Source organism: Sinocyclocheilus anshuiensis, unplaced genomic scaffold (assembly GCF_001515605.1).
Source record: "Sinocyclocheilus anshuiensis isolate Anshui unplaced genomic scaffold, SAMN03320099.WGS_v1.1 scaffold1854, whole genome shotgun sequence".
Lineage (NCBI taxonomy): Eukaryota > Metazoa > Chordata > Actinopteri > Cypriniformes > Cyprinidae > Sinocyclocheilus > Sinocyclocheilus anshuiensis.
Window position 1 is genome coordinate 501,273 of NW_015546040.1, and position 11,331 is coordinate 512,603.

At 35.6% G+C, this 11,331-nt stretch overlaps 1 protein-coding gene across 2 annotated transcripts in view; it reads left to right on the forward strand.

Annotated features, from left to right (window-relative positions):
• The first annotated feature begins 85 nt into the window (after nucleotides 1-85).
• LOC107698913 (neural cell adhesion molecule 2) overlaps nucleotides 86-11,331 on the forward strand; it is a 266,413-nt gene continuing 255,167 nt past the window's right edge. For both annotated transcript variants that reach the window (XM_016500050.1, XM_016500051.1), the window contains exon 1: nucleotides 86-185. In XM_016500050.1, coding sequence (XP_016355536.1) covers nucleotides 134-185 — 52 coding nt within the window. In that variant the 5' untranslated portion in view covers nucleotides 86-133. The remainder of the gene's footprint in view (nucleotides 186-11,331) is intronic.

Here is an 11,331-nt window from a genome sequence, read left to right on the forward strand (position 1 = left end):
AGAGAGAGAGAGAGAGAGAGAGATAGAGAGAGAGAGAGAGAGAGAGAGAGAGCTGGATTCGCTACTTTCATTCGGCTCACTGAGGTTTCAACTCGCGACACAAGCGGCTGTCCGTCACTCTCACCTGCTGAAAATGATCCTCAAATTCACCTGTCTGCTGGGATTGCTGCTCTGCGGCTGTCAAGGTAAACAAATCAACATTTACACATTTGAGTGGGCGGTCAAACAGCGGGCATAAGTTGGGCAGCTCCGGCTCTGTATGTCCTCGGTATGACTGAGGGGAGAATGGCTGGTTTTGGGTGTTACATGGATGGACACTGGATTAAGACAACGGTTGTGCTGCTATTTCAGCGAGAAGATCCTGTGAGGAGAATAGATGCGTCTCGTGTTGATTCCTTGGCGATAATTTATGATTGGCACATGATCTGCGCGCGGTTTCTGCATTAAACGTTCATCTTCTGAGGAAAACATCAATGTTATCAGACTTTAGCTGATCGGATGTTATGAAATATGATTTATTTTGTTTACAGAGCGATCAATGTACTCTAAAAGAAAATAATCCGCCCGTAATCAGTGCGTTATTATGCCCCCTCATACTTTTAACCGCGCACTTGTCGTTTTCCTCATAATTTGATTGATTTATATTTGTTGGTCCAGCTTGTTCTCAGTTTTTATCTGTCTCTTGTAACTTGATGGATATATTTATAAGAATGTGCGCTGTAATGTTTTATATCACGGTTGTAAAGTCCGAAGAACGCTTATTAAATCCTGGCACGCGCGTTTGGAGGTGACACTTAATCGCGTTTATTTACAACGCGTCTGATTTATTTCAAAAGCTGTTTGTTGGTTTCTGTGGACCGTGTGCATCAGTGACTGAGAGTTTCAACGCTTGAGAAAGAGCCTCCTCTTATAACGAACGAAGGTGATCAGAACGCCCCCCTTTATTAAAATAATTGGTTTTCTTCTCCACTTCGCGCGTCTGTACAACAGCTTCGTACATTATAACGCTCGCGTTCTAGATTGGTATCTTTGGCAGAACGACAGGTGGAGGTAGAGCGCTGTTTACTGCTCAGTCCTTTGCGCTTCAAGTTAATAAGCATCTCTGTTCACCACCATCCGGATCTTACTATGGGGAAATCTTTGGGAAAAAGCATTGGGGATTTCTTTAAATTAGTCTTGGGGTTACTGCCTGTCTTAGTCTGTTTAGTTCTAGTTATTAGGCAGGGTGACAAATTAACTGTTTTGCTGAATGGAGAGTTTTTCCAGCCTTTGTTCTTTTTTAAGTGCATGCAATAGCTTGCCTTGTCTATGAAATTAAACCACTGTTGTTTAGGCCCCTAAAGCTATTTATATAAGCTATTTTAATGCTGGAAATCTCATCTATTGGATGTGTTCAACTCGCATGCAATTATTAAGATGTGCATTTGAAATGCACATTTCATTCTAGTGTGCAGTGCCAAAGCAACTGGACATCTTTCCTTTTTTGGATTATTTTTGAAGACTGTTGCTTAAAATATAATCAGTGCTACGTGTTTATTGTCAGCAGCCGATCTGGCATGATGTTGCTCATCACAGTGGATGTAAGATAAGGAAAAATTGTGAAAAATACACATTTTTGGCTGGTGGCGAGTGCGTTAAAATGATACGGATCATTTCAGAAATGCATTGTGTAGCAGTATGATTTGTTTGGACTGGCTTTATGGATTTTAATGGTTAACCAGCTGTTTCAGTGACCATATCCATGTTAAATACTAGGTTGATTTAAGTAGTCAGTTAATTCCATTAGACACATTGGCTGCGTCCAGAACAGATGCCAGCTGCCTAGACAGTCATTGTCTCAGTAGATGACAGTTCTGCATTAAATGCATCTCTTTAAAGTCTAAGATCAGTGTTTTTCAACCTTCCTGAGATCTTTGTGATGCTCTCCATTGTTCAAAATAACACTTGAAGGCCTCAGGACTCATTTGGCGCCTCTGGGGCTGAGAATGACCAACATTACAGCATATAATGTCAGTTTACATGTTGTGCATTTTGAATTTATTGGTTTTAGCTTTTAATTAAGCTGGAGTCTTTTAACAATAGCATATTTTAGATCATTTTAAATCATTTTTGGACATTTGTAAGTTTGTTGAGACCCCCTTAATTGTTGGGAATCACCATTTTAGATGGCACCGGTGACTTTTCAACCTTCCTGAGATCTTTGTGATGCTCTCGAATTGTTCAAAATAACACTTGAAGGCCTCAGGACTCATTTGGCACCTCTGGGGCTGAGAATGACCAACATTACAGCATATAATGTCAGTTTACATGTTGTGCATTTTGAATTTATTGGTTTTAGCTTTTAATTAAGCTGGAGTCTTTTAACAATAGCATATTTTAGATCATTTTAAATCATTTTTGGACATTTGTAAGTTTGTTGAGACCCCCTTAATTGTTGGGAATCACCATTTTAGATGGCACCGGTGACTTTCTACATAGATCATTTTTGATAAAGAAGCATTTTTTTAAGGTTACCTACACAGCCAGTGAAAACTGAAAGAAGGAAATTAAGTTGGCATCATCAAGTATAAAGTTATTTTCCTGTTTTATGTTACAGCTATGGCTGTGAAATATTTTGATAATACAAAACAGCGGCATCCCAGCTAACAAAAATATGTTCCAATAACGTTTTGCTAACGTTCCCATAAGGTTGCGAAAATATTATTTCTCAATGTTCGCTGAACATTCTAAACATCCAGTAAAAAAAAAAAAAAAAATTGTAAACATTGTGGAAATGCTACTTTTGAATGTTACTTTTCTCAGAAAATTCTGAAAAAGTAGCAACATTTAAAAAATAAGTCCAACTAAAATATTTCAGAAATAAAAGTTCCACGAGCAATGAATAAATATCTATGCTAATGTTTTGAACATTATTAAAGACCAGATAACTTGAATGAATGAACATTATTAATTTTACTGGAACATTTTCATAACGTTGAGAAAACGTTCCCTGTTAGTTGTGATATCTGTTATTATAGGAAAACATGTATAATGTTGTCAGAATCCTGACATTCCAAGAGTGTACATCTGTCAAAAATACTTGCTTTCTTTAAATTTAGTGCACATGTGTATAAATAATTACTGAATATTGAAGTCTGCAGTTGTCCACTGAAGGATTGTGTCCTCAGGAAAGAATGATCGAAAACAGGGCACAAAAACACTTCATGAGCAGATTTTCATCCTCGTCTAAAAGTGAATCCTCTACCGCACGCATTATGATAGACCTATAGAAAAAAATATTTGAATCTTTTTCTTCTCTAAGAATGGCTTAACTTGAAATGCTGTAAAAAAAAATTTGGAAAAAAATATTATTTTAAGGTACTTTATGATATGTTGCCATACGGCAACAGCATACAATAGTGGATCTAACTTAGAATAAGTGTAAGCTTACTTATAATTAATATTTTTCCTCAGAAATGTTGGTTGTGTTGATTCAATTGGTGCTATTATAAGCTTTTAGACAGTACTTACTTATAATTGACACCTTATACATACTTTCCAACAACTTGTGCTTTTATTTATTCTATTCTTTTTTTGCTGAATAATGATTTATAATTGTTTTAATTTCATTACATTTTTCATGAATATTATTTAAACTGCAAATTTATACAGTTAAAACAAATATAATACTGTATATAATGTATCATAAAACACTGACATAAAACCAAAAACATTGCAGTTCATGAAAATAGAGTATGTTGCCATATGGCTACACCATGCGGTAGAGGGTTAAGCAGCCTGAGCTGAGCTGTCCTAAATTTTGACTCTGAATTTTGCAATAATATTACAGCTCTTATTGATGTTCAAGTTCAGATAAGTCATTGTAAGATACTGAGCTTGATATTCTGTTAATGTTTAAAAATGCCCACATTCATGCACTCCAGGTTGAATGTTAACGCTTGAGAAGCCCTTGAAATTGTCATTCATTTTATTTTGTCCTTTTGTGGTACAGAAACTGTTTGCTTAAGGGCTTTTTCTCAAGAGCCCTTCTTTGTGATTCCTCACACAGCATCACGGATATAAAAACATTCTGTCTTCATTCCATCTTCACGCTCAGTGTTTTTGAGGTCTGGGCTCAAGGCGCAGTGAATTATGCGCTCTGCGGCGTGGCTGCAGCTATCGTGTGCTATGTTAAGTGCCATAATTAAGAGATTTCTCTGAGTTGCGGTGAAGAATCTCAGTGGTGGGAGTATTAAAAGATTTATGTGGTGCCGTGTGGAGAGTGTATGTCTGAAGTGCATCTCCACTGAGATACGTGCATACTGGGGGACGGGAAAAAAGACAGCCAGAGTAATGCTCATGCTTGTACAAACACGTACGCATGCAGATGCATGCATGCTCTCAATATGAAAGCAGACTGGAGTAACCTTTATTTACCTCTGTGCCTGGGGGAAATAGCCACACTGCAGCATCAAAACAGTTCAAAGGAATAAGAAATTTACTGTAAAATAGTATATATGTTTCTGGAACAAATGTAGCATTCCATCACTTGCTCTCCAACTGATCCTCTGCAGTGTGAATGGGTGCCGTCAGAACGAGAGTCCAAACAGCTGATAAAAACATCACAATAATCCACAAGTAATCCACAGAACTCCAGTCCATCAGTTAACATCTGGAGAAGACAAAAGCTGAAAAAAAAAATCAATCAAGACGTTTTTAACGTTGAACCATTGCTTCCATTTACAATAGTCCATAATCCATAATAACGCTACCTCCAGTGAAAAAATGGTCTGGTCTGAATCAGGAGAGAAATCTGCACAGATCAAACACTGTTTACAAGCCAAAACAGCTCTAAACAAATATATGGGTGGATTCTGAGGTGAGAGACATCAGGAGATGGGCTTTTTCACTGGAGGAAGAGTTATTATGGATTATGGACTCATATTTTAGTTAAAAACATCTTAATGATGGATTTGTTTCTTACGAAAAGTTTTCGTTTCACTTCAGTTGATGGACTGGATTGGTGTGGATTATTGTGATGTTTTTATCAGCTGTTTGGACTCTCATTCTGACGGCACCCATTCACTGCAGAGCATCCATTGGTGAGCAAGAGATGCAATGCTACATTTCTCCAAATCTGATGAAGAAACAAACTCATCTATATCTTGGGTGAGCACATTTTCAGCAAATTTTAGTTTTTTGGGTGAATATTTCTTTAAGGTAGTTTAATCCCCAATTTTCACAAATAATTACAGAGAAATGAAGTAACACAATGAACTCAATTTTGAAGTAGAAAGACTAAAATAGTATTTTCTTTTAAAACATACTCTGATAATCTTTGTTTTATTACTTCGAGTGATACTTGACTTCAGAAACACCACTAATAAATATAGATAAAACTGTCAAGTACAAAAAGCCTGTGTGTAGTGCAACCACTAACATTTTGTACAAAATCCTGCAATTGGCCTGTATTCTGTAAAAGTCAAAGCCTCGTTTGATTAATGAGCGGAAGAAAGGACGTATAGATATAAACCCTTGAAAACAGAACTATATCAAGCCCCTCCCTCCCAGGGGAAATATACATGAGAAAACTCATTTTAAAGTGCGGTTGCATTCAGCAGGCTTCAGAACTGCATAAAGTGGTAATTTCAATTATGTAGATGCTGCATTCATATAATAATATGCTTTGATTCCCATGAGCCACAGAATCAGGGCAGATTTGCATAGATTCTGCTCATAAAATACAGGTAATCCTGAGAACAGTTCACATGTTAACATAAGATACCCAGCTTTTATGTCTGGGAAACGGCATAGGGAGTTTTTTAATCGAGTTTGGTTGGTTTTATACTCAGCAGAGGTTGAATTTATGTTGCCATTTAACAGTCTTTTATCCAAAGCAACTTCTAGTACTTCCAGATAAAGAGATTTTTCATCTAAAAATGAAAGATGAAATCCTTGAAATGCAATGTTTGTGTGTAAGTTGCATTTTCTTATTACATTTATGCATTTAACAGATGCATTTATCCAAAGCAACTTAGAGGACCATAAACCATTTGTCACAGAGCCAACAATCAGACATATTACATTGTAGAAATATCGCATAACACTGGAAAATAAAACAAAATGTTTACAGACATTATAAACATGTACTTTACTTCCCCTTACTCCACAACAAATCCTTCAAATTTAACGGTATACAGAACAAGAACAAACATAAATTATAGGCAGCATTCATTATAAACAACATTTATTATAAACACCAAGCGTAAATTAATTTAAAGCAAAAAACAGGAGGGAAATGCACTATACAGTGGCAAACTATGTTCAAGTTGATTGTTAGGAGAGATAAAAACTGAAACCCATGAGATAAAACATTTCTGTATGAATGCACAGTCATTTATAATTCGCCAACAATTTATTTGTTGTGTTGGATGATATTTATTGATTTGTTGTCGAATCAGCATGTCGAATTCGAAAAATATATATAAAAAAAGATAGCAATGTTTTCTGTTACAACATAAATTTCAGATTGAGTCATGTAACTATTATATGTTTTAGTTCACCCAAAAATTGCAATGTGCTAAAAATTTACTCACTCTCAGGCCAACCAGGATGTAGAGGAGTGTGTTTCTTCATCAGGTTTGGAGAAATGTAGCATTGCATCAGTGTCTCAGCAATGGATGCTCTGCAGTGAATGGGTGCCGTCAGAATGAGAGTCCAAACAGCTTGCTGAGCAAGTAATGCAATGCTACATTTCTCCAAATCTAATGCAAAGCAAATCATATTTTTTGCGTGAACATGTTCCTTTAATTGGAAATTGAAAATTTCCATGTACATTCATGCATTTTATCCATTACACTGCGTTCATGTTCAACACCAGAACTAAGAACGAGTTTACAAAATCTGTGTGATTGTGGATAAAAGCAGATGTGAAATTTCCTAAATGTAAAGGAACGAATGTTTGGATTTAGAAATCAGAATTGTGTTTTATCTCAATGAATGTCTCTGCTGTGAATGGTTGCTATCTATTCCTGCTCCTGCGTTTCTTGTGCACCATCACAGTGACTCATCAAGGCTTCGGTTTCCACATCCTCCTCCTCTCGTGGCTTATGCCGCTACAGCGCAGAGAGCAGGAGGAAACACAATATCTGCAGCCGAGTTTGAGACGCTTCACAGGCAGCTGTGAGTGGGCGTCCAGCGAGCTTTCAGAGAGACACAGACTGTCAGTCTCTGTGAAGACTTTTCTCACATGCACAGTCGCGCTGCGTCTCGGTCACTCCCCACAGGAACGAACAATCACTAATCAGATCTCTCTAAAATCTCGCTTGTTTCTCCCAGACAGCGCTTCGGTTATTTGGAGAGCATATGAGAAGCGTTAAGTCTTTAGCTTGAGAAAAATACCTCTGTAATCTCACAAGTCTGAAGAGATCTCAACAATGTCTCAAAATTTTCCAAGCTACCGTAACCTGCAATCAAAAGTCAAAGTTATAAGATCAGTCCGAGTCTCAAGGCATGATTAAATCGTGCATTCAGGAACATGCTGTGACTCCAGTCAGGCTGAAAGTCTGTTCTGGATGACCCAGTTTGATTCTTCATGCAATAATAATAATATATATCTGAAATAATATCTGACATAGCTGATATCTGAAATAATATCAGATTTTTAAAGCTTAAGCTTAAATGTATAGAGAGAGCCATTAGATGAATCTCATGAAACCTGTTGACAACATTTGTGGGTCACATTTCACTCCAAAATCAAAAGATGTATTAAAAAGGAATTAATAATAATAATAATAATAGTAACAATGTATGCATTATTATTATTATAATTATTAGCAAAAGATGTATTAAAATTAATAATAATACTAATGTCTGCATTATTATTATTAGCAAAATATGTATTAAAATTAATAATACTAGTTATACTACTACTACTAATAATAATTTTGCACAAAGAAAATGTGTCTTATGTTTGGGACCACTAAGATTACATTTTTTCTTGTATTAAGGCATTATTTTCTTGAGTATTAAAAAGGTATTAATAATAATAATAATAGTAACAATGTATGCATTATTATTATTATTATTATTAGCAAAAGATGTATTAAAATTAATAATAATACTAATGTCTGCATTATTATTATTATTAGCAAAATATGTATTAAAATTAATAATACTAGTTATACTACTACTACTAATAATAATTTTGCACAAAGAAAATGTGTCTTATGTTTGGGACCACTAAGATTACATTTTTTCTTGTATTAAGGCATTATTTTCTTGAAAAACGATCATTACTTTTTACAGGCACTGTGGAAACGGTAAAAGTTAGTTTTTGTTATTTACCAAAAGTGCTTATCGTCCTGCAAAGCTATTAGTTTCAAATGGCCCAAACCTTTTTTTAGGTTCTTTTATCTGAAAGTGCTTATTTATCTTAAAGTGTTTCATTAGTCAAAAGAAGCATCGTCATTCTGTTTCATTGTGGAGATAATAGTGCGACTCAATAATAATAACAACAATAACTGCAGTAGGTCGACAGTAATGAGGCCTTTGTAGAATAATCATTGATTACCGCTGAAATTAATCATGCTGCTAGAGCTCCATAGGTGGCCACGCGAGAATGGATTATATTAGAAACACTAGATGAATGCCACGATGCACAATACAAAATATCCCATTTGTTAGAAACGGCATTACACACATGCATTAAAAATAAACACCTTTATCTGTATAGCTTCCTCTGATTTTGAGATGGGCAAAATGACCAAACTATTAAACATGCAACTATTAAAACCATTGACTTTTTAACAAGAAGGTCAACAATTGATGATTTAAGGTTTTACTGAGAGTGTTAAAATTGTTCTTCTATTGTTTTGTAATTTATATTGGCATTGCATATCGCCACCTACTGTGCATTTATGAAAGTGCTCAATGAAAATCAGTCGGAGTGCTTTTATTTTGAAGTTTTAGTGCCATGTTTGGTGTCTGATTCTGCAGATATGGCTTGTTTAATTATTAGGCATTGTGGATATTTGTTAGCCTTTGTCTAGGGTTGTTTGATGCAGTCTGAGATTATATTGAGATTTGATATTTGCGGTTTGTCTTGAGCGTGAAATGTCAGCTCATTTCTTGTATTAAAGCTTGTCATGTTATTAAATAAATTGCATTTGGCTTCACCAAACCTCAAGTTGCTTGAACCAGTGTTGCATTGTACATAAATATTTTTTTTATTTTTTATTGCAAAAATGGCACATGGCCATTGACAGCAAAAAAAATTGTTTCATGTGTTTCTTGTCATCAAACACTGGGAATGTTTTTGCACTCATTTTGTTAGTCCAAATAAATTCAATTCATTTGCAAAGTCCACAAATACGTCGCTAATGGCTGTAATTTGCTTTTTTTTTCTTACCTTGTTGACATATCTTACATAATATGGCAGAAAATAAGTTTTTCTTGTGCATTTTTCTTATGCACACATTCATTTTTGAAGTATGCATGCAAAAAAATAAATTAATATACAATTTAAATTTAGAATTTTAAAATGGATATCAATGTATGAATATTATAAATATAATTAGTAATTAAAATAAAATTTTAAATACAGACCCAATGTGTTTTTTTTCTTGTTCAAAAGCTGTTTTATTCAGAAATATGTCACAACTTCAGTTTCATGTTGAATTACACAGATTAGGTTGCATTTAAACATGCATGTTGCAAGTAGCCACTGATGTTTTTTTTTTTAAACCATTTCAGTTTCTTTATTTTTTAACTTTCGCATTTGCATCCGTTGACTAGTGAGAATCTCTGAGAAGCAGGTCCAGTTGTAAAATCTGATTTTAGTAGTTGTATTCCTGTTTGATTTCAAGCTGAACAACAAAATTCTGTGAAAAACAAGGGGAAACATGCTTTGATGATGGTGAAGGTTTGTGTATGTTTCTCTTTTTTTACTCTGAAATTAACAGAAATGTGCCTCTAGGAGTTTCCACTTCACTTGATTGCTCGTGTTTAGCTGCGGTAAAGAGCATGGATGTGTTGTTGTTCTGTGTAGAGTGGCCTTTCATGAGGATGAAGGGACACATAAGACAGAGACGTTGCATCAAAACAAGACGATCTCACGAGACGCTCGACTGAGACTGAGCTTCAAACGCAAACTCTCAGTGCTCGTGGACTAACTAATGCCGACCAATATGTTCACGCTCATTCCTTATGGATGTGGATGTCTCTCCATCTGTCTCTCTTTCTATGTCTGTCTCTCTTCACAGAAGCAGGTTTTATTGCTCAGAAGTTGCTCTTTCATAGCTCGAAAGATTTCCCTGCTGAAAAGACCAGCATATGTTGTGTTTTGGATGCTGGCTTCGCCATTAAGCTTTTTACCCAGCAAATCATTCTTGCACAAGTAGCACCAACCTTCACAGTTAAACTGGTGAAAAGCACGACTATGCTGGTCTTTTCAGAACGTTATTAGAGATCTAAGATCCCATGGGATTCTGTATTTGGCACATGTAAACATTGTCACATTCTTTACTTGCATAAAAAAAAAAAAAAAAGATCTAAGATCTGTTTCTCTCAGGTATCACTATCAACTTTGACTCAAATGTTCTTGAAAATTGCATATGAGAAGTAAAAGTAGAAATGAGTAGCACTGAGTAGCACTTAAATGAGTAGCACTTAAAACTGCTCTTTGGTGATTCATAAAATGTTGTATGAAGAGAAACGATCGGTCTGTGCAAGAAACTGAGCATTATTTACAACATTATTACCTGTAATCCAGTTTGTGAACGAATCATTCTTTTGAACCGGTTCTCTTTAGTGAACTATATGAGCCAGTTCATCAAATCAGACTGAATCAGTTCGCGTCTCAAGCAGCACAGATCTACAAGTTACTCAATCAAACTCACTTTCAGACGCCTGACAGTCACTGCGACTGGAAATGAGTCAAAATAGCGGCGTATCTGATTCTGTGATGAATGAACTGATTCAATGCTTCAGTTCCTCCAGCAGTCACTGAACTGAGGAAGCAGTTCGACTCGGATGAGCCGCTGATATGAGCATGAGTGAACCCAACACTTGAACGAAGGGACAAATTAACGTTTTTATGGTTTATCATTGTTTATGGAAAAAGTTGAGCTGATGAAGGCTAGTTTATTCACTTTATACGATTTAGACATGTAAAACATCCACGTTTCACATCATTATTGGGTGCTTTTATAATATGTATTTGATAATTCATTGTGTGATTTCGTACACAAACACGTGAATTGAACCAGTTCATTGAAGCAAACTGTCCGAAAGAATCAATTCACAGAAAAGAATCAGATTTCTAGGGCTGCCCTCGACTAAAGATTTTTCTGG